The sequence below is a fragment of the Heterodontus francisci genome, unplaced genomic scaffold (genome assembly GCF_036365525.1).
Source record: "Heterodontus francisci isolate sHetFra1 unplaced genomic scaffold, sHetFra1.hap1 HAP1_SCAFFOLD_933, whole genome shotgun sequence".
In the NCBI taxonomy this organism is placed as follows: Eukaryota; Metazoa; Chordata; class Chondrichthyes; order Heterodontiformes; family Heterodontidae; genus Heterodontus; species Heterodontus francisci.
Genome location: NW_027141813.1, coordinates 165021 through 189708, shown reverse-complemented (window position 1 = coordinate 189708; position 24688 = coordinate 165021). Strand labels below are relative to the sequence as shown.

General features: G+C 43.4%; 1 protein-coding gene across 1 annotated transcript in view; it reads left to right on the top strand.

The window, feature by feature from the left end:
- Positions 1–1585: 1585 nt before the first annotated feature.
- The window catches only part of LOC137364732 (SH2 domain-containing adapter protein B-like), a 175238-nt gene continuing 152135 nt past the window's right edge, over positions 1586–24688 (top strand). Inside the window, exons 1-2 of the mRNA XM_068027764.1 lie at positions 1586–1912; positions 6933–7062. Coding sequence (XP_067883865.1) covers positions 1586–1912; positions 6933–7062 — 457 coding nt within the window. The remainder of the gene's footprint in view (positions 1913–6932; positions 7063–24688) is intronic.

Sequence of the window (24688 nt, the reverse complement as noted above, 5' to 3'; positions counted from 1 at the left end):
TAGATTGTGGGAAAATCGCAACCTGCCTTAAAACCGGCACCTCTAATTCCCATACCAGTTATTGTGTGTTGGTAGATTTTTTTTAGATTAGAGATACAGCACTGAAACAGGCCCTTCGGCCCACCGAGTCTGTGCCGAACATCAACCACCCATTTATACTAATCCTACACTAATCCCTTATTCCTACCAAACATCCCCACCTATCCCTATATTTCCCTACCACCTACCTATACTAGTGACAATTTATAATGGCCAATTTACCTATCAACCTGCAAGTCTTTTGGCTTGTGGGAGGAAACCGGAGCACCCGGAGAAAACCCACGCAGACACAGGGAGAACTTGCAAACTCCACACAGGCAGTACCCGGAATCGAACCCGGGTCCCTGGAGCTGTGAGGCTGCGGTGCTAACCACTGCGCCACTGTGCCGCCCAAGGTGTAGCACCTTTACCGAAAACAAAAGCGGGGCACCAATATATACTCACTATCATGGATATGGCTACTCAGTTCCCAGAGGCCATTTCTTTGAGAACAATTTCTGCAAGGATTGTGGTCGAGAAGTTAACCCAGTACTTCACTAAATATGGATTACCGATTGAGCTTCGGTCAGATTAAGGTTCCAATTTTATGTCTAAACTTTTTCGGGAAGTTATGGGTAATTTGGGTATAAAACATTTTAAGTCTTCAGCATACCACCCACAGGCACTAGGAGCTTTAGAAAGGTACCATCAGACCCTGAAAATGATGATCTGGGCATACTGTCATGAATATCCCCATGATTGGGATGAAGGGCTAGAATTTCTTTTGTTTGCCTTCACCTAATGAGTCTCCTGGTTTTAGTCCTTTTGAATTTGCTTATGGACATGAGATAAGAGATCCTCTAAAACTGATTAAATAAAGATTTTTAGAGCAGAGGGATGAATCTTCTGTACTAGATTATGTATCCGTGTTCTGGGAATGGCTCACAAGAGTTTGCAGAGTGGCTCAGGAACACCTTAAAGCTTCCCAAACGACCATGAAGAAATGGGCAGACAAGCGTGCCAAGACCTGAACATTTCAACCAGGGGATGAGGTGTTAGTATTACTGCCTTTACACGGAAAAACGTTGAAAGCACGGTGCGTGGTCCATATGAAGTGGTCAAGAGAATTGGTAAATTATTTGATTGACATCCAAAATCGCTGGAAAAAAGAATTGGCTGTGTCATATCAGTATGTTAAAAAAAAATTATCGTCAGGTCGATAAGCAAGCACAGCTATGTCAGGTAGTAGGGACAGTGAAGGATGAAAGGGATAGTGAGGATGCAGCAGCAGGAGACCTAGACAATTCTCAGTTTGAACCTCCTACTATCTGGTTAGCTAATACTGAATTGTCAGGGAGATTGGACATAATGCTTTCATATTTAGATGCTGAGCAATGAGAAGTCCTAACAAGACTTCATGCCATTTAAAAGAGTCTGTAGGGGTAAGCCAGGATGTACAACCTTAGTCACACATGATGTAGAGATGGGGGAATCCTTTCCTATAAAACAGCATCCTTATCGCTTAAGTCCAGAGAAACAGGCCCAGGTAAAAGCAGAAATCCAATACATGCTGGAAAACCACCTAATTGGACCCAGTCAAAGCAGCTGGAGTTTACCACTGGTATTAGTGCCCAAATCTGATGGTTCAACTAGACTCTGTATAGACTTCTTCTTTGGCCTCCTTGTCTCGAGAGACAATGGGTATGCGTCTGGAGGTGACCACCTCTGTATAGACTACAGAAAAGTTAATGCAATAACAAAGACAGAGTCGTACCCAGTTCTTCGCTTGGAAGACTGTATTGACAGAGTGGGCAGTGCCATGTTTTTTACAAAGATGGATTTTTTAAAGGGATATCGGCAAGTTCCTTTAACAGCCCGAGCTAAAGAAATAGCGGTCAGACCAGTCTTTTCCAGTGCTGAGTGAAGACATTCAAGCTAGGGTATGCCTCAGCCACTTTTCAGAGATTAGTGAACCAAGTGGTAGCCAGTGTTCCTAACTGTGTGGTTTACCTTGATGTGATGGTCTCCAGTGACACTTGGAAGGAGTCCTTTTGAGGGGCTCTTTTAGAAAATTGCAATCGCCTGATTTCTCAATAAACCTTACCAAAAGGGAATTTGCAAAAGTGAGAATGACCTACCTCAGGCATATACTAGGGCAAGGATGAGTGTTGTCAAGGCCCACGCAAGTACAAGCATTGGTGGTGTTCCCTACCCCTAAGACTAGGCAAGAAATCATCACACCTTGAGTATTGTGTGCAGTTTTGGTTTCCTTATCTGAGGAAGGATGTTCTTGCTGTGGAGGGAGTGCAGTGAAGTTTCACCAAACTGATTCCTGGGATGGCAGGACTATGAAGAGCAATTGGGTCGATTAGGCTTGTATTCGCTTAAGTTCAGAAGAATGAGAGGGGATCTCATAGAAACCTACAAAATTCTAACAAGACTGGACAGACTAGATGCAGGAATGATTCTCCCGATGGTGGGGGACTCCAGGACCAGGAGGTCACAGTCTAAGGATAAGGGGTAAGCCATTTAGGACTGAGATGAGGAGAGATTTCTTCACCCAGAGAGTGGTGAACCTATGGAATTCTCTACCACAGAAAGCAGTTGAGGCCAAATCATTAAATATATTCAAGAAAGTGTTAGATATAGTTCTTAGGGCTAAAGGGATACGGGGAGAAAGCGGGAACAGGTTACTGAGTTTAGATGATCAGCCCTGATCGTATTGAATGGCAAAGCAGGCTGGAAGGGCCGAATGGCCTACTCAGGCTCCTATTTTTCTATGTTTCTGAGGTTTTTGGGGATGTGTGGTTTGTACCAAACTTTGGTAGCTGCTACAAAAACAAGAAATGCTGGAGTCACTCAGCAGGTCTGGCAGCATCTGTGGAAAGAGAAGCAGAGTTAACGTTTCGGGTCAGTGACCCTTCTTCGGAAGGGTCACTGACCCGAAACGTTAACTCTGCTTCTCTTTCCACAGATGCTGCCAGACCTGCTGAGTGACTCCAGCATTTCTTGTTTTTGTTTCAGATTTCCAGCATCCGCAGTATTTTGCTTTTATTTTAGTAGCTGCTAAATAGCTGCTCCACTAACAGATTTGCTACAGAAATGAAAAGCAAGGTAGTGTGGTCAGGAGTGTGCCGAGCATCTTTTGAGAAGTCTAAAGCCATTTTGACTAAATAAACCGTCTTGGTTGCTCCAAATTTCACCAAGCTCTTCAAGGTTGAAATTGATGCTAGTGACCTGGGTTCGGTGTCGTCCTGTTCCAAGACAATGAATCAGGGATAGAAGGGCCAGTGGGATACTTTTTCAAAAAACTAAATCGACACCAAAAAAGATATTCACCAGTGGAAAAAGAAACCCTTGATCTATTATTGGCTCTGAAGCATTTTGAAATCTATATCGCCACGACTACAGAGAGACACTGGTATATACTGATCATAACTCCCTAGTCTTTGTGGAAAAATTCAAAAACCAGAATGCCAGACTATTCCGATGGAGTTTACTTTTACAGCCTTATGACTTAAACATAACCCACATTGCGGGACAAAATATTGTGATTGCAGATGCTTTATCTAGAAGTTAACTTTGCTTTGAGTTATCTAAGTGTAAAGATGGTAAAAAGCAGAACTGTATTAGCTATAAGAAAAGAGTGCATGAGTGTGAAATTGTGTTTTTAACATTTTCATCTTCTATTTTTTCCACACTTTGTAATGAAACACATTTAAAAATGGCATTTCATGCCTTCAAGGATGGAGGTGTTATGAAAGTGCCTCTATGTTTTGTTAAATATATTTTTTGAGGATTCATTTTTGAAAAGTTGAAAAATGTTAAACTTTGGGGTTTTCAAAAGGAGTCATGTAACAGCTGCTTGACTTTGAAAAAACAGTCCCTGAAAATGTTTTTAAAAGGGGCACTGAGAGGTCTTGTGAGGAAGACAAGCCTTTCCGGGAAACCACCTGACTTCTAGCTCAATAAACAACAAAGAACTTTGGACACCTGGAGAAGTTGTTTACAAAGAAATGATAAGTCAAGATTGATGGAGGTCACAACATTGACCTCCTATTGTTAGTTTTGCTTTTGAATTGTTTTGAGTTGTTTTGAGTTGGAGTAGAAAAAGGGAACTTCCAAGGATAGGAGAGAAGACCACAACCCAGCTCAGCTTTCCAGCACCTCTCTAAAAGACCCTGAGAAGCCCACTGTGTTAACCCATCTTGTCTCCTGTCTTTGAAGAAAAGCCTGCTAAATTAATTCTCAATGCTGCCTGAAAAGAACAATTCTAAAAGATCCCAGGGACCTGTCTACGTGTACTCGGAGGCCAGACTGGATGTCAGTTTTGGAACACAACATATCTCATCTGTTTCTTCAAGAATGAGCACGTTTTTTTTTGTCTGTAGTAGAGTTCTAAAAACAAAAATCCCTGTATTTTTCCGGTTAACTGGAGTGTGCGTGTGAGGGGCTAAGGTAAAAAGGGAACTTTAAAATTTAAATCTGTGTGTGTATGCTTTACTTCATTACTGGTTAAGACTTGTTTTATAATAAACTGATAATTTTGTTGTTTATTAAAGAAACCTGGTTAGTGTGTTTTATTCTGGGATAACAGTAGAGTCTATGATTGGCTGTATCGGTAAGTGGGAAAAAAAAATGTTGTGACAGTGGAGAAGTGGAACTAGAGTAAACACTGCACTCCTCCTGTCGTGGGCGTAACACTCCCTAAACCCAAAAAAGGCCTCTTCACTGCTTTCCCTTTAAGACATTGCTTAAATATGGGCGGCACAGTGGCGCAGTGGTTAGCACCGCAGCCTCACAGCTCCAGCGACCCGGGTTCAATTCTGGGTACTGCCTGTGTGGAGTTTGCAAGTTCTCCCTGTGTCTGCGTGGGTTTTCGCCGGGTGCTCCAGTTTCCTCCCACCACCAAAAGACTTGCAGGTTGATAGGTAAATTGGCCATTATAAATTGCCCCTAGTATAGGTAGGTGGTAGGGGAATAGAGGGACAGGTGGGGATGTGGTAGGAATGTAGGATTAGTATAAATGGGTGGTTGATGGTCGGCACAGACTTGGTGGGCCGAAGGGCCTGTTTCAGTGCTGTATCTCTAAATAAATAACATAAAACCTACCTATTTGACTAAGCTTTTGGAGGCTTACAATGTTGTAAAAACTAGTAGCAAATCTGAGGAGTGTTTTAGAAACCAGCAAAGGGCCACAAAAAAGTTGATAAAAAGGGAAAAAATAGAATATGAGAGTAAACTAGCCAACAATATATAAACAGACTGTAAGAACTTTCATAAAAAGGAAGAGAGTAGCTAAAGTAGACGTTGATCCCTTCGAGGCAGAGACAGGAGAAATCATTATGGGGAATGAGAAAATGGCAGAAGCATTGAACAAATATATTTTGTGTCTGTCTTCACAGTGAAAGACACAAGTTCCATACCAGAAATAGGCAGTAACCTAGGGGCTAAAAAGAGTGAAGAAATTAAGGAAATTGATATCAGCCGAGAAAAGTATTGGAGAATCTTGAGGGACTAAAATCTGACAAGTCTTCGGGACCAGATGACCTACATCCGAGGGTTCTAAAAGAAATAGCTGCAGAGATAGTGGATGCGCTGGCTTTGTTTTTCCAGAATTTCTTAGATTCAGGAATGGTCCCATCATATTGGAAGTTGAAAATGTTACACCACTTTTCAAGAAAGGAAGGAGCGAGAAAACGGGGAACGACAGGCCAGTTAGCCTAACATCAGTCATTGGGAAGATGCTGGAAACTAATTTTAAAGAAGTCTTAACATTACACTTGGAAAAGCATAGTATGATTAGAACAAGTCAGCATGGTTTTACTAAAGGGAAATCCTATTTGACAAATTTATTAGAGTTTTTTGAGGATAACTAGATAAAGCGGAACCAGTAACTGTAATATAGCTGGATTTCCAAAAGGCTTTCGATAACGTGCCACATAAATTAATAGACAAGATAAGGGCTCATGATGTTGGGGGTAATATATTAGTTTAACAGACAGGAAGCAGAGAGTGGGCATAAATGGGGCATTTTCAAGTCGGCAGGCAGTGAATAATGGGGTGCTGCAAGGATCGGTGCTGCAGCCTGAGCTATTTGCACTCAATATTAATGACTTGGCTGCAGAGATGGAGAGTAATGTATCTAAGTTTGCTGATGATACAAAGCTCAGTGGAAAGGTAAGCTGTGGGGAGGATGCAGAGAGGCTGCAAAGAGATATAGACAGGTTAAGTGAGTGGACAACAAGATGGCAAATGGAGGATAATGTAGGGAAGTATGAAGTTGTTCACTTTGGTCGTAAAAATAGAAAAGCAGAATATTTTTAAAAGGTGTGAAACTGGTAAGTGTTGCTGTTCAGAGAGACTTGGAGTACTCAAACAAGGAACGCACAAAGTTAACATGCAGGTGCAGCAGGCTATTAGGAAGGTAAATGGCATGTTGGCCTTCATTGCAAGGGGATTGGAGTACAGGAATAAAGATGTCTTACTAAAACTGTACAGGGCTTTGGTGAGATCGCACCTGGAATACTGTGTGCAGTTTTGGTCTCCACATTTGAGAAAGGATATACTTGCACTGGAGGCAGTGCAGCGAAGATTTACTAAATTGGTCCCTGGGATGGGGGGGTTGTCAATAATCGTATTGAATGGCAGAGCAGGATCGGTGGCCATATGGTCTACCTCTGCTCCTATTTCTTATATTCTTGTGTCTTGTGTGAACTGTTGTAATCTCATTTTGGCTTTGCATCAATTTTTGTCTGATTGTACTCTTGTGCAGCATTGTGGGACATTTCACTGTACTCTCGGCACTAAATAAATATACCTTGTTTTTGTGATTAAGGAATTCTGTCCTTGTCAAAGCTGCCATATCATTTACAGGTATGGTAGTAATTTGAATCACTTTTTGACTGTTTCAGGTTGCTATTAGGGATGACTACTCTGATCCATTTGATGCCAAAAATGAGTTGAAGAATATAGTTATCAAAAAGCGAGAAGTGGAAAATAATGGTTATATGGAACCTTATGAGGCTCAGAAGATGATGGCAGGTAAGATTACTGTGTCCAAACTCTGCAAGTCACTGTAGATTTATTTAAGCTTGTTTTATTGTCTGCATTCTCCTGAGTTGCTTTAAAGATCGATGCCAGCTCTTTGGTGGAGCTATCCAAATAATCTCTCTCACCTGTCCTTTCCCCATATCTTTATAATTTTTTTATCTTTCAAATATTTATCCAATTCTCTTTTGAATGTTATTAAATCTGCTTCCGGCACCCTTTCAAGCAGTGCATTTCAACTCACAACTTGCTATGAAAAGCAAAAAAAACCTGTTCTCATCTCGCCTCTGGCTTTTTTGGCAGTTACTTTAAATCTGTGTCCTCTGGTTACGGACCCTTCACCAACTGGAAACAGTTCCTCATTCTTTACCCCAACAAAACCCTTCCATGATTTTGAACACTTGTAATAAATCTCTCCCGATACCATTCTAGTGAATCTCTTCTGCACCCTCTCTAAAGTTTGCTGCCTGGATACAATACTCCAGCTGGAGCCTAACCAGCATTTTAGAATGATTCAATATAACTTGCTTTTGTATTCTGTTTTTAAAGACAAGGATCCCAATTTTTTTTTTATCTAACAGCCTTCCGACTGTCCTGCCACCTTCAAAGATCTGTATACATACACCCCAGGTTTCTGTGTTCCTGCACCTCCTTTAAAGTTACATGGTACAAATTCAAAAGTTTCTGAAATTCTTGAAACAGAGTCCAAAATTGTCGTCATTGTGCCTCTTATAATTATTGTGCACCAGCTTACCTTGGTAACTCAAGAATTTGGGCAGTTTTGAATAAATTGTTAGTAGTAATCTTTTTGCTACTTCTCCAAATTTATATTTGCACATGCTTAAAAGATGGCAATGTTTGTATTTTTAGTAATACTAATGAAATAACATACTGGGATATAATTATGGAGATATACATATAGATACAAATAAAATCTTTGAACCAAGCAGACATACAGAGGATCTTGACTACAGGTGAGTTGTAAGTTGGAAAAACCAGAGCAGATTGACAGCTTATGCTCTCATGCCTATGTTGCTCTTTGTTGGGTGCATAGGGTACCTACACACTGGGCTGAATCATCTAAATGTGAATTTAAATTTGCGGTGCATCACAACTTATTGATCACTTGGTGGATAACAGTAAATTACTAAAATATTGACTGTAGAGTATCTCCTTATGAATGAACCTGAATCACTAGAGATTTAAGGAGAAAAAATCGATACGGTCCCTTTTCAGGCACTGGGATCGTGATGTGTGCTTACCCCTCAACTGGCCACATTGAGGCAGGCAGCACGCAAACTTTGTGCTGCCTGTTCATCAGGCTGATTGAAGCAGCAACCCAGAGTTCTGCGCGCTGCTGGCGGGCTACGCAATCAGCATGGGGCCCAGGAGTGTGTGTAGCTCACACAATGTACAGCTAGCCTGCAGTTCTTAAAGGGGTGGGTGGTGGGTGTGAGTGCATAAGGCCAAGCAGTTGCTGGAACAATCGCAGGAAGGCTTCGCTTAAAAGAAGAAGGCTGGTAATGGAGCTGCAGGCCAGGGAGAGGGGCTCTCACTTTCTTCAATGTGACGCTGGTGACCTTAGTAATGCACGTGTCTTGGGGGACATGTGTGTAGGAAGTGCCTCCAGCTTGAGCTCGAGTTCAGGATTTTTGATCTTGGGGGCAGCTGGACTCACTACGGTGACTAAAAATTGTTGTAACTTTACAAATTATGAAATATTTATTTTCTGATGGATTTCTTTGTCTTACCAAAGTATCCTGAATGAAATGGAAAATAAAATCAAAATTACTGTTTTCAAGTACCAATAAACTGATACCTAGCTTAAGATATCTCAGGTTGGAGACCCTGGGATATTTTGATATGAATGGAAGCAAGGGACACACGCTCAAACCTAGAAGACAGAAAGTGCACTGGCAGTTCAGATTTAACTACTCTATGCAGACAGTGGTGAACATGTGGAATGCTGAGGGAAGGGAGAGTGGGCTGCATGTTTACTTTGGATACTATATTATAAGTACTAATGATTGAATGAATGGATCTTTCACAAAATTAATGTCTTTTTAGCATACTAAACATGTTGGATTCCATTCAATGTGGAGTTGGCATTTTACTCTGATCTATCATTCTTCGGCTCAAAGTGGATGACCCTGCACTTCCCCATGTGGTACGCCATCTGCCACAGTTTTGCTCACTTGCTTAATCTATCATATCCCTTTCTAACTTTCTGCTCCCATGTTACTTCCTGTGCCACCTAACTTCTTGCCATCAGTAAACTTGGATATATCGCTCTTTATTCCATTATCAAAGTTGACTTCTGCCCAGATATATGTAGTTGATAGTTACAGTGGAGTTTAAAACCCCTCAGCCTGTCTGTTTCTACCTGACTAAAGACCAATTTGAATTGAACAATGCCAGATCTGATTGGTGTCAGGAAATGCTTCTCAATGATAATGTCATTGAAATGACCTTTTGCATATCAGACCTTGGTATGTATTCTCTGCAACGTGAAGTGGCACAGAATATTAACAGACATTTAAATTGATTGCCAGACCCCTTTTCAAGCATATCTACAATCTATATACAATAACAATAGACTTATCAGAAATGTAATTGAAACTTCTATCCAACATTTGTGTTCTGTTTTACTAAAATAAACAAGTTCAAGTTGTTGCTCAACCGGTGGTGTGTACCAAATAGTGATCTCTTACAAAGGATTCAGATCGGGTTGCTACATTTTATGGTACAGAAGTGCAGTCAGGAGTCCTTGCATCAAAATTCCCTTCTCCCTTCTGGTAACTATTTGAGATTTGATCTTTATATTCAATTGCAGATGACTTTGCTGAGCATTAAGTGTAGCCAGCAATATTTGGCTTCACTTTCTATGTCTCTAGCAGAGGGATTTCAGGGAAATAAGAACTGAAATCAGGACAAATGCTGTCTGTATTCACAATAGATTGTAATAAGCATGGACTAACTGTTAGCCAGAGTCACATTATTTGTATAATGCAACAGTGTTCATCCACTTGTTTTACACATGTTATTTATTGAGAAGGTTTTTTGTACTTCTCTGGTAATTCTGATATGGATACTGCATTAAATATGCTTACATGGTAAAACTTCAGTCACAGCTAGAGAAGCCGCTGGTTAGATATATAAATAAATGCTGTCAGTAAACAGATGGCAATACAGATCACCTGAAGCACAGTGCAGTCACAAGCCATTAAAAACCTGGCATTTACAGGACTTTCGCTGTCAGTTTGCAGTATTTACAGATCATTAGAGAACATGGAAAGACTGCTCATTGATCTTTTCTGCTGGTGAAGCAAAATGTTTATATTCTAGCTCTTATAAGTTTGATATAAATTTAATAGTCAGGGGATAGGCCACCAATGTGAGCCCTATGTGGTGTGTTGCCTCCCTGGTGCCAGATTAAAGGATATCACAGAACGGGTACCAAACATATTGCAGGGGTAGAAGAATGGACAGGAGTTGTGATCCATGTTGGAACCAGGGAGATAGGAGGAAGAGTCAAGAGTTTCAGGAGCTAGGGAAGAAATTAAAGAGTAGAAGCTTAATGGTGGTAAACTCAAGATTACCTCCATTGCCACCTGCTAGTGAGTATAGGAACAGTCTGAAAAAGCAGATTAATGCATGGCTGGAGAAATGGTCCAGGAAGAAGGGCTTCAGTTTCCTGAGGTATTGGAACCAGCTCTCTGGCAGGAGGGACTTGTACAGGATGGAAGGGTTGCAACTTAACAGGGTTGGGACCAATGTACTTGAAGGAGGTTAACTAGTGCTATGGAGAAAAAAGGGTTTAAATTAATTTTGCCGGGGGGGGGTGGCGGGTGTGGGGGGGCGCGGGGGCTCTGGGATGAAGTATAAGAGAGGACTGGGAGAGACAAACAACAGTAAAATAAAGAGAAGTTTTAAAATAGAGAAATGACGACAGGGTTTGGGGTGGCGGGAATGAAAAGCAGACTCGGTTTAGGTTGCATGTGCATAGTAAATAATGATGAGCTGCAAGCATTAATTACCACATGGAGTTATGATATAGTGGCAATGATGGAGACCTGGCTCAAACAGGGAAGATGGGGAACTTATATTCCTTATATAGGGAAGGATAAAAAAGGAGGGGTGTGTCAATATTGAACAAAAATAATGTTACAGCACTAAAAGGGGATGATGTACTTGAGGCTTCAAAGACAGAATCTACATGGTTAGGATTAAGGAACAATAGAGGAGCAATTATGCTGTTGGTTGTATACTATAGGCCACCAAATAATGGGAAAGAGGTAGAGGAGCAAATTTGAAGGCAATGTTCAGTAAGATGCAAGAACTACAGAGTAGTGATAATGGGGGACTTCAATTATCTTAATACTGACTAGGAGAATAATTGTAAAGGGCAAAGAAGGGGAGGAATTACTGATATATGTAAAAGAGACTGTTATGATCCCGTTGGAGATCAACAAACCAAAAGAACTGAATTTACTGAAACACCCCAATTAAAAAAAAAAAGCAACTGGGTGAGATTTCACTTTTATAATAACTTTTACTCTATCAAACCAAAATCAGCATAAATTAAACATGAATTAACTTACAGATAATGGTCAATATATATTTTACAGATTGCACATTAGTTACCAGATACAACAAAGATAGATCTCACTGATTTACTGGGCAGTCCACTCAGGTAGATCTCCAGCTTCTTTTATCCAAGATGCAGCCATCGATTCTCATCCGACAGCAGTTCCCCTTCAACCCGATCTCTATGGACATGTTCTTCCAAAATGTCGTACGTCTCCAGAACCATCTCAGGTCTGCTCACGACAGTCTTGATGGTGTGGATCCACCAGTACTACCTTTATTCGAGCCCTTCAGCGACAACCCTGTACATTGTATGGCCAGGTCTGGTTAATCAGTTACTTTAAATAACAGAAAACGCTCCTGGATTCAGCCTTCAGTTTCTTCAGCCTGCCGGCACTCCGCTCCTATGTGATCTGAAATCTGAGCTCGGATGGCTTTGCGTCCTTTTGTTCCAACAAGTTTCAGTTTCCCCAGTTTCTGCTTCAGTTTCAGTTTGGGTCTGTCTCAGAAAAAGGAAGCTTTGCAACCAGGGTCTGTGCACCTAACAGAACATTCAACAGGTCATCTGTTCAGGCAACAGCTCACACGTGCACCACTGGTCCCCTCAGAGGAAAAGGCTTTACTGTAGTAAAGTTTTCTTTACACCAGTTCCGAAATACAGCAAAGTTCTTAACATCAACATTTTAACAAATGGTAACATACTGTACAGGTAACATTTTCATATTTCACAACACATCGTATTTACCAAATCAGAAGGGCTGAAACAATCACCAAGTAAATGTGACAATTAGGATGAGCAGATTCAAACATAACATTGTCCGAACTCAGAACCTTCCTTTCTTACACTCCTCTAAACCCTGGACAGAGCATCTGCAATTACATTGTTTTTCCCTGCAGCATGCAGTTTTTAGTGTAAATGACTGTAACATTAAACACCGACAAAATAGCCTGAGGTTCTTTGTTTTGAACTTTTCTAGAAACACAAATCGATTGTGGTCTGTATAAACTAGTACTTCACCCATCTGTTGGTTACATAAACCTTAACCTGTCGAAGAGCCAGTACAAGATTTAAAGCCTCTTTCTCGATTGATGCTTATTAAGCTTCCTAGACAAGTAGCTAAAGGGCCAATCCATAAAAGCAGCAGCATCTTGGAGAAGCACCACTCCTACCCCGACATCACTGGCGTTGATAGCCACGTTGAATGGCTTACTAAAATCTGGGGCTGCATGAACTGGTTGCCTTATCAAAATGGCCTTTTACTTCTTCAATTTAACGTTTTTCTTTAATAAAATTGTCAATGGGGTGACTACTGTGCTGAAATTAGGGACAAACTTTCTATAGAACCGAAGCATACCCAGAAATTATAACACTTCTTTCTTTGTCTTGTGTACAGGAAAGTCTATTATCACCTGGACCTTAGCCTGTCCTGGTACTGCTTGGCCTTGACCCATAATATTTTCTAATAAGTGACCTTGGCCTTGGTAAACTCGCTGTTTGCCAGGTTTATGACGAGCTTAGCTTTGGCCAGCCTGTTGAATAGACAGAGTAACTGCAGTGAAAGCATGGCCAATATGGAGGAGCATAATACAGGGCTGGGTACAGAATTGTTAAAACTAGCTCAACTAATTCTAAGGTTCAATGAGAAGGATGTGGAAGAGTATTTTGTGTCCTTTGAGAAAATGGCCATCTAAGACCTGGCCTCTTTTACTGCAAAGCAAGCTAACTGGAAAAGCCCATGAGGCTTATTCCCTGTTGTCAGATGAGAGTTCATCAAATTATGAACTGACCAAAAATGCTATCCTCAGGGCATATGAATTAGTACCCAAAGCCTATCGCCAAAAGTTTAGAACCCTCAAAAAGCAAGCTAATCAAACCTATCTGGAGTTTGAAAGAAGTAAGCAGCTGGCTTTTGACCAGTGGCTGAGGGCTCTTAAAGTACAGCTCAACTATGAGCTATGGGGCGGTGCAGTGGTTAGCACCGCAGCCTCACAGCTCCAGTGACCCAGGTTCAATTCTGGGTACTGCCTGTGCGGAGTTTGCAAATTCTCCTTGTGACCATGTGGGTTTCTGCCGGGTGCTCCGGTTTCCTCCCACAGCCAAAGACTTGCAGGTTGATAGGTAAATTGGCCATTGTAAATTGCCCCTAGTGTAGGTAGGAGAATGGTGGGGATGTGGTAGGGAATATGGGGTTAATGTAGGGTTAGATAAATGGGTGGTTGTTGGTTGGCATAGACTCGGTGGGCCGAAGGGCCTGTTTCAGTGCTGTAACTCTAAAAATAAAAAAAAAATCTCAGAACAAATTCTGTTAGAGGAATTTAAACTCTCTCTCCCACTCTCAATAAAGACCCAAGTAGAGGAGCAGTGGGTTGAGAGAGCCCGGCAAGCAGCCGACCTGGCTGATGAGTTTGCTTTAATTTGTAAGTCAGTTTCCCGGGGAGAACCTTTCCCAGTCACCCCCACAATTCCGATAAGGATAAAGGGTGGGAAGGTGATAGGAGCCTCAGCAGTCCTGGGAGAGAAGGGAAAGCAGGAAACACAGGGGTCCCCCTCCAGCCAAAAAGGAAGGTGCTGTGAGCAAGAGTGAAACCCGATGTTTACTTCCATTGTAATAAAGCAGGGCATTTAAAAGCTAACTGTTGGAAACTAAAGGGAAAACAGGTCGGGTTAATCAGGGCACACCCGCTCAGTGAAGAAGTGAACATGATGGAAACATGACTGAAGGCACTGGATACGACAAAGGCTGTGGGCCCTTACAAAATTCCTGCAATAGTACTGAAGACCTGTGCTCCAGAACTGGCCATGCCCCTAGCCAAGCTGTTCCAGTACAGCTACAACACTGGTATCGACCCGGCAATGTGGAAAATTGCCCAGGTATGTCTTGTACACAAAAAAAAAAGCAGGACAAGTCCAACCTGGCCAATTACCGCCCGATCAGTCTACTCTCAATGATCAGCAAAGTGATGGAAGATGTCATCAACAGTGCCATCAAGCAGCAGTTGCTTAGCAATAACCTGCTGAGTGATGCTCAGTTTGGGTTCCGCCAGGGCCACTCAGCTCCTGACCTCATTACAGCCTTGGTTCAAACATGGACAAAAGAGCTGAACTCAAAAGGTGAGGTAAGAGTGACTGCCCTTGACATCAAGGCAGCCTTTGACCGAGTATGGCATCAAGGAGCCCTAGCAAAACTGAAGTCGTTGGGAATCAGGGGGGAAAACTCTCTGCTGGTTGGAATCATATCTAGCACAAAGGAAGATGGCTGTGGTTGTTGGCGGTCAATCTTCTGAGCTCCAGAACATCACTGCAGAAGTTCCTCAGGGTAGTGTCCTAGGCCCAAACATCTTCAGCTGCTTCATCAATGACTTTCCTTCAATCATAAGGTCAGAAGCGGGGATGTTCGCTGATGATTGCACAATGTTCAGCACCATTCGTGACTCCTCAGGTACTGAAGCAGTCTGTGTAGAAATGCAGCAAGACCTGGACAATATATGGGCTTGGGATGATCAGTGGCAAATAACATTCGCGCCACACAAGTGCCAGGCTATGACCATCTGCAACAAGAGAGAATCTAACCATCTCCCCTTGACATTTAATGGCATTACTATCGCTGAATCCCCCACATCCTGGGGGCTACCATTGACCAGAAACTGAACTGGAGTAGCCATATACATACTGTGGCTACAAGAGCAGGTCAGAGGCTAGGAATCCTGCGGCGAGTAACTCATCTCCTGACTCCCCAAAGCCTGTCCACCATCTACAAGACAGAAGTCAGGAGTGTGATGGAATACTCTCCACTTGCCTGGATGGGTGCAGCTCTAACAACACTCAAGAAGCTCGACACCACCTAGGACAAAGGCAGCCCGCTTGATTGGCACCTAATCCACCAGCATTCACTCCCTCCACCACCGACACACAGTGGCAACAGTGTGTACCATCTACAAGATGCGCTGCAGCAACACACCAAGGCTGCTTAGACAGCATCTTCCAAACCCGCGACCTCTACCAACTAGAAGGACAAGGGCAGCAAATGCACGGGAACACCACCACCTGCAAGTTCCCCTCCAAGTCACACACCATCCTGACTTGGAACTATATCGCCGTTTCTTCAGTTCTCAAGGGCAATTAGGGATGGGCAATAAATGGTGGCCTAGCCACCGATATCCACATCCCATGATTGAATTAAAAAAAAGCACAGCAGAACAAGCTGTGGCTTTAACTGCAGTAAGAGTGAGACCACGGAAGCTTAACTGCTGCAAGTGCAGGAAAATGTAATCGGATTCCTGAAGGTTGTCAGGGTTTTTTGTCTGAAGGAAAAGTAAACCCCATACCCTTCGAGTGGGGTAAGCATGCCCATAGTGATTCTCAGGGACACGGGCCACTAGATCCCTTTTACTGGGAAAAGACCTGACCTTTCCCCCAGAGAGTGCAGTGAATACCAAAATGGTGTTGAGTGGTATTGGAGGGCAGTGTATGCCTGTACCTGTACACAGGGTGGACCTGGAGAGCGACCTAGTTTTGGGACCGGTGACTAGGGACTGTCCCTAGTTTGCCATGTGGTCGGGGTTGACCTGCTCCTAGGTAATGATCTGGCGGGGGTGAAGGTGGTAGCCCCCCAGTAGTGAAAGAAAGACCGCAGGAGGTCAGAGGGACAGGGCAGTGGTGGGAGATGGACCCCTGCAGTTTCCCTGAATGTGTAGTGGATCAGGCCATGATCAAACTGGCTCCCCCAGAGGAGACAGCATTGGCACTGCAGGCAGATGACCATGAGGTCAGCCTGTCCAAAACTTTCTTTGGATAGTTAGTAGACCCAGTGAACGAATCAAATGGGTTTTCCCTAGCTGAAGCTTGGCGAGCCGACCCACTATTGCGAGAGTTAGCACAGGCTGCCCAGTCTGAAAGTGAAGCAGAGGGAATCCCTGATTGCTACTATTTAAAGAATGAGGTACTGATGAGGAAATAGAGGTCTCCTCACAGATCTGTGAGCAAGAAGTGGGCAGTAGTTCACCAGTTAGTGGTGCTGCAGAGGTAACGGAGAGAAATATTAAGGGCCCACGAGACTACAGTGGCTGTACATGCCGGTATAAGAAAGACCAAAGCCCACATGAGACAGCAGTTTGACTGGCCAAAACTCTGCAAAGATGTGGTGGAGTACTGCAGGAGTTGCCACATGTGCCAGGCTGATGGGAAACCTGAACCTGCAGTGAAACCTGCACCCCTAAGTCCTGTACTGTTGTTAGGAGGACCCACCGGCAGAGGACTGGTGAACTGTCAGGGACCCCCGCTGAGAACAAAAGGGGACAGGCAGGCATAAGGCTGGCAAAAGTTTAGAAAGGGAAGGGGAAAAAGTGACCAAAAGGGCAGGTTAGAGGAAGTCCGGGAGGAATTCCGGATGAAAACCCTTACTGTCCGGTCACCTAATCGAAAAATGTGGAAAGTTAGACCCCATATCCTCCTACGTAACTGCAGACACTAGAAGCACCCCACCAGAGTTGCTAACAGCATTTACTGGAACCTGCTGCCTCACCTAGTCGAAGTGCCACAGGGGTGTGTCGTAGAGTCTGCACAAACACCTGCAGACGGGGATGTCCTCTGGGACAAACGGGAGATTAGCAAAGAATCCTCCCCCACAGTCAGAAAAAAGAAAACCACCCATTCCTCTAAGGTCAAAAGCCTTTGCATGACTCAGCAAAGCACTGAAAGTGTGTTCAGGATAGCTCTGACAATTACTGACTCTCCTGAAAAAAAAATTACCTCAGCAGAAACAAAGACCCAAGGCAGCCATGGAAATGGGCAAATGGAAGAGAACCTTCCCCAAAAAAGAGCCACATGTTTATTGGGATGCCAAAAAAGGGGCGATTTTAATAAGTTTTTGAATTTGTGAATAATGAGAGAAATACATCTTTTTTTTTCTGTATCTTATATTTTTCTCTAGACCCTATTCATGAAATGTGCCTTTTCTCAAATCACATTTTATTCCACTGGATGTGGAGGTGTTAAGCTAAACCAACCACCTGCCAAGAATAAGGTACATTATTGTCTCATGATTTTAAACTGTTTTGGAGTGAAGAAAGGACTTGTTAAACAGATCAGCTATGGCTGGAAAATACATTTGCAAATTAACAGACAGTGTTTGGAAGGACAAAACAGCCATTCCCTGACATTCAACTCATAATGGACTTTTGATCATCAGCTGTTGAAGGTGGGAGAGCTCACATTCCAGGTTAACTGCTAAGATGGCCAAATACACAAATGGACATGGTCAAAGCAGCTAGTCACATGACTAGCAGTGGCGGCGCAGTGGTTAGCACTGCAGCCTCACAGCTCCAGGGACCCGGGTTCGATTCTGGGTACTGCCTGTGTGGAGTTTGCAAGTTCTCCCTGTGTCTGCGTGGGTTTTCTCCGGATGCTCCGGTTTCCTCCCACAAGCCAAAAAGACTTGCAGGTTGATAGGTAAATTGGCCATTATAAATTGTCACTAGTATAGGTAGGTGGTAGGGAAATATAGGGACAGGTGGGGATGTTTGGTAGGAATATGGATTAGTGTAGGATTAGTATAAATGGGTGGTTGATGGTCGGCACAGACTCGGTGGGCCGAAGGGCCTGTTTCAGTGCTGTATCTCTAATCTCTAATCTAACCTGCTAGACAACCTGAGTTTTTGAATTTGCACAGTTTGGGCAGAATGTATGTTTGCTCCTGGAGTGAAAAGATCTCTCTCCTGTCTGCTCCCATCTCTTTCTCACAAGCCTCTAAATCCACTGAAGACACATGAACGCCAAGAGAGAAATGTCTCCGACAGCGAACAAGGTTTAAGAAGAATACTGGGCCCCAACGAAAAGTAAGATCTACCTGCCATCAAGGACTCTGCAGTGAGCTTGAAGAACCATAACAGCTCTTCAGATATTGCCACAAACCTTTCCACTTTATTTTTCTCCTCTTTTCTGTCTCTATTTGAATGTGTGTATGGCGTATGCATGCTAGCGTGGGTGCGTCGTGTATCCATAGGCGTCAACCAAATTAGAGTTTAAGTTTAATAAATTTCAACTTTTCTTTAAACCAAAGAAAACTTGTTTGTGCTGGTTTCTTTGCCTTATAATTGGAAAGCGGTGGACAAGGATTCACCAAGGGGGAGCAAAAAATACGGTATGTTTAAAATTAAACCTAGTTACGGTAAGACCAAGTGAAGGCTGAAAGGGAACCCTAGACCTCTTTCTCACCTGGTTGTAACACCGCATTAAACTTTCGATAATCATTGCAGAATGTTTGAGAACCATCTGGTATTGGTACCAAAATGACAGGAGAACTTGAACTATGTTGACTGGGTTCAATTATATCGTTATTTAACATGTATTGAACCTCCTGCCTGACTTTGGTCAATTTGTTGGGTTTGAGTCTGTAGGGGTTTTTTAAATTGGTTTAGCTTCTCCTACATCAACCTCATGAATATCCAGGGAGCTACAACCAAGCTTATCTGCACATACAGGCTTATATTCCCACAATAGGTCAGTTATCTCTTTCCTCTGTTGCTCAGGTAGATGGTGTAGCATCTTATCCAGATCCTCCAACACCTCTGCATCTGCCAGCTTCACCTCAGGAGGCTTAATCTGAGAACTCTGTCAGACTCATCATCTGGTTTATCCTGTGCACCAGTATCACCATCTACATTCTCTACCATCTGTGCTACACCTACATACTGACTATGCTCACGGTCGTAGTACCTCTTCAGTATTTTCACATGACATACCCGTTGACTCATTTGTGTGTCTGGGGTACTAACTACATAGTTTTGATATAATAGGGTCCCCAAAACCTAGCTTTCAGTGGTTCTCCAGGGAAAGGCAACAGGACCTTATTCACAGGTTGAAAACTGTGTACCTTAGCTGTTCTATCTGCTTGTGCTTTCATCACCTGTTGAGAAGCCTTGAGATGTTCTCTGGCCACTGCACAAGCTTTTGAGAGTCTTTCTTTGAATTTTGACACAATTTAGGAGAGTAGTTTCTTCCTCCTGTGCCAAAAATCTCTCTAACTTTAAGGGAGCCCATAAACCTATGCCCATAGACAATTCGAAGGGGCTGAAACCATTAAACTCATTGGCATGTCCCTGGTTGTGAATAACAAGAATGATATCCCTTTATCCCAATCCAGGAGATATTCAAGACAATAATCTTTAGGATCTGGTGATATCTCTCCAAAGCACACTGGGAGTGCAGGTGATGAGCAGATGACTTGAGCTGCTTCATTCTGAAATTACACATGACCTCCTGAACTGCACCTGACATGAAATTTGATCCCTGGTCAGACTGAATTCCTTTCGGCAACCCATACCTAGTGAAAAACTCGATTGACCCTCAATCACAATGTTCGCTGTGATCTTCAATGGCACTGCCTCTGGAAATCGAGGGAACAAATGCATGATGGTTAGAAGATACTTATGACCCAACTTCGTCTTAGGCAAGGGCCCAACACAATCCACAAGTACTCAACTAAATGGTTGATCAAATGCAGGAACTGTATTAATGGGGTTGGCTTAATCGAAGGTTTGGGCTTCCCAACTATCTGACATTTGTGACATGTGTTACAAAAGTCTAAAATATCCTTATGCAGCTTTGCCTAGTAAAAATGTCTTTATCCTAACCTGAGTCTTCTGAATATCCAAATGACCTGCAACTGGAATCTCATGGGCAATTCTCACTGCGGTAGCAAGGAGGGACAACAATTTGGACGACAGTCCAGTCATCATCAACGGACCTCTAGGGAGCTCTCCATTTCTTCATCAAAATGTCATTTTTGACATCATAACACTCGGGGAATTTTTCGGCCTCTGCCTCAGAACATGCCGTCTGAGTCAAGTTCGTCAATTCAGGATCTACCTTTTGTGCCTAAACAAAGGAAGATTTCAATTCACTATTGTTAGCCTTGGAGCCTTTAACATCAACATCCCCATCCAAATCCTTGAAAAAAGATTCAGCCAACCAAATATCTGAATTGTCCTCCACAACAATTGAATCTGTTCCATTTTGTTTAACCCCATGAGCCTGGGACCTTGTCACAACACAATCTGGGAATAATCCAGGAAATTATTCCTGTAAGACCTCAGTTTCCGCAGCCTCAGCTGGCTTCCCTGAAACCACAGGAGATGCCAATATCTTATCCCCAGCCAAGTCATTTCCACCACCACACTCCTCCACTTGCCTGAACCTGTTCCTACATTGGGTAAATTCTCCTTTAACTTCGCTCACTTCCTCCAAAAAAGGTGGTGTTACTACGTATGGGTCCTAGCTATGGCTGGCTATGATATATGAAAGATATGTGGAACATTCTTTGTTTCAGTCCTACTCGCATCCCCTCCCTCACCATTTTTATTACATTGTCTATATTGCTGCTATTTCCTGCTCTCACCCCGAACGGAAAAATTTCATGAGCTTTGCTTCCAATTTCCACCCTTCCCTCAGCTTCCCATGGTTCATCTCCAACTCTTCCCTTCCTCGACTTATCTGTCTCCATTTCTGGGGATAGGCTGTTGACCAATATCCACTAGAAGCCCAATAACTCTCTCAGCTACCTTGACTACACTTCCTTCTACCCTGCTTCCGTAAGGACTCTATTCTATTTTCCCAGTTTTTCTGTCTCCACTGCATCTGTTCTCACACTGCAACCTCCCAATACGAGTGCTTCCAATATGTCTTCCTTTTCCTGCATTACAACAGTGACTGCACTTCAAAAAGTACTTCATTGGCTGTAAAGCACTTTGAGACGTCTGGTCGTGAAAGGCACAATATAAATGCAAGTCTTTCTTTTGATTCTTCCCACCATAGTCCTTGACTCTGTTTGTTCCATTTCCCTCACTTCTCCTGTCATCCCTCCCATTCTTCCAAGAACCCCGATAGGGATCCTCTTCCACCGTCCATTCTTCCAGTCTCCACTTTCAACAGGTCATCCTCCCCCATTTCTCCCACCTCCAGTGTGATACCACCACCAAACATACCTTCCTCTCCCCTCCCAGCATTCTGAAGGGACAGGTCCCTCGATGGTCTCTTGCTCCACTCCTCAATCGCTCCCAACACCCCCTCCCCTTTCCAAGGCACCTTTCCGTGCACACGTAGGAGATGCAACACCTGCCATTTTACCTCCTCCTCACCGTCAAGGCCGAAAACACTCTTTCCAGGTGAAACAGCAGTTTACTTGTATTTTTCTCAATTTGGCATACAGTATTCACTGCTCAGAATTGTGGTCCCCTCTGCATTAGGGAGATAAAACTTAGATTGGGTCACAGCTTTGCAGAACACCTCCATTCAGTCGGCAAGCATGACCCCGAACTTTTGCTCGCCTGTCATTTTAATTTTCCACCCACTCCCACTGTGACCTCTGCCTCCTACAATGTTCTAATGAAGCTCAATGTAAGCTGAAGGAGCAGGACCTCATTTTTCGATCAGGCACTTTACAGTCTTCTGGCCTCAACATTGTATTCAACAATTTCAGATTATAAGCTCTACCCTTTTTTGTGGGTGGTTTTGGACAGCAGCTGTTGGTGATTATTATGCTTTCCCCATTTACACGTCCTCGGGACCCATCTTTGGTTTTGTTACTTGCCCCATTACCATCTCCTTTTGTCTTGCACCATCATGATGCATTTTGGGAAGTTAAATCAGGGCAAGACATATACAGTGAATGGCAGGGCTCTGGGGAGTATTGTTGAGCAGAGAGACCTTGGGGTGCAAGTACATAGTTTCCTGAAAGTGGCAACACAGGTAGACAGGGTGGTGAAGAAGGCGTATGGCATGCTTGCCTTCATCAGCCGAGGCATTGGGTACAAGAGTTGGAACGTCATGTTACTGTTGTACATAACGTTGGTTAGGCCGCATTTGGAGTACTGTGTGCAGTTCTGGTCAGGAAAGATGTGATTAAGCTAGAGAGGGTGCAGAAAAGATTCACAAGGATGTTGTGGAAAGAGAAGCAGAGTTAACGTTTCGGGTCAGCGACCCTTCTTCGGCTGACCCGAAACGTTAACTCTGCTTCTCTTTCCACAGATGCTGCCAGACCTGCTGAGTGATTCCAGCATTTCTTGTTTTTGTTTCAGATTTCCAGCATCCGCAGTATTTTGCTTTTATATCACAAGGATGTTACCTGATTTGGGGGGCTTGAGTTATAAAGAGAGATTGGATAGGCTGGGTTTGTTTTCCCTGGAGCGAAGGAGGCTGAGAGCGGACATGATAGAGGTATATAAAATTATGAGAGGCATAGATAGGGTAGATAGCCAGAGTCTGTTTCCCATGGTAGGGGTGACCAAAACTAGAGGGCATAGATTTAAGATGAGGGGGAGGAGGTTTAAAGGAGATCAAAGGGGTAAATTTTTCACACAAAGAATAGTGGGTATCTGGAATGAGCTGCCTGAGGAGGTGGTGGAGGCAGGAACAGTAGCGACATTTAAGAGGCATCTGGACAGGTACTTGAATGAGCAAGGCATAGAGGGATATGGAATTAATGCAGGCAGGTGGGATTAGTATAGATAGGCATTATGGTCGGCATGGACGCGGTGGGCTGAAGGGTCTGTTTCTATGCTGTACGACTCTATGACTCTATCATCCCTTTTGTCAATTAATTTCATCCTATCACAGGTCTTCCCTTTTGTTCTCCCCCCTCTCCTTCCTGAAAACCTGTTACAGCTATATCCTTTTCCAGCTCTGAAGAAAGGTCATCGACTTGAGCTCTGTATTTCTCTTTCCAAGCTGCTGCTAGAACTGATGAGCATTTCCAGCATTTTCTGTTTTTGTTATTAAAAAAAAACTTTATCAGTGTGTTTCCAGCCCAGCAAGGAAGGAAACAATGCTGGGAATTTTTGGGAATGAGGTGGGAGAAGTGGAGCATGTTTCTTTGGGGGAGCATTTGGGAAACAGTGATGACATTATTAGGTTTACAGTAGTTATGAAAAAGGATAAGGAACAATCAGACAGAAAAATACTCAGCTGGAGTAAGGCTTTTTTCCGTGAGTTGAAGAGAGATCTGGTCCAAGTGATCAATGATTGGGAGGCAAAACAGCAAATGAGCATTGGCTGAGAGGAAGCAGAGGGCATCCAAAGCTAGAACACCCTGGATGACTAAGGATAAACAAGTTAAAATGAAACAGAAAAAGAACGTTTATGATAAATTAAAACCGAAAATCCTGGAACTGCTCAGCAGGTTCACTGACCAGAAATGTAGGCCAGGATTTTGTCATGGCAACAGGGTTCTTGGACACCAGCTAAAGTGCTGGCGTCGCTCCCTCTGGAGAAAGCCTGCCAAACCAAGTGCCAATTAGGCACTTAAGTGGACTTCGGCGGGCATTCCCTGGGATCAAGAGCCCCGGCAATGGAAGTCCCGCCTGCTGAGAGTTGTCAGCCAATCAGAGGCCGGCAACTGTTTAACTGCACAGCGCCATCACGCAGGCAACGGCTGCTGCCAGTAAAAGACTCATCCGAGGTGCTGGTGGGACACCTCACGGTGGGAGGGGTTTCGCGGAGAGGGTGTTTGTAGGGAGGGTTGGCAGTAAGGACAGGGGGTGACTCATGGCACCCGCCCCCTTCCCGATGCCAGGTCCATCGCCCCCACCCCTCTGCTGGAGCTGGCAAGCAACTCACACAGGTTTGCTTGACATGCTTCCTTTGTGGTGACAGGCCTGCCCACCACTGGGCTAATCCCCTGGCGTTGGGATGAGATCCTTAATTGGGTATTAATTGCCTATTTAAGGGCCTCAATTGGCAGTGAGGCTGGAAAGCCATTAGGCATTGATAAATGTCAAGTTCAAAATACTGTAGAGAACTAAGCTGAATACAGGAAGTGAAGAGGAGAACTGAAAAAGGAAATAAGAGGGGAATAGTGTGTTTGAGAATAGATTTGTGAGTTACATAAAATGGAATCCAAAATTTATCTGTGAAAATATACACAGTAACATGAAGCATGGGGATGATTAGTGATCAAAAAGGAGGTCTACTTTTGAAGGCTGGGGCATGGCTAAGTTATTAAATGAGCACAAGCACCTTTTTTTCTAGACAACAGGATGC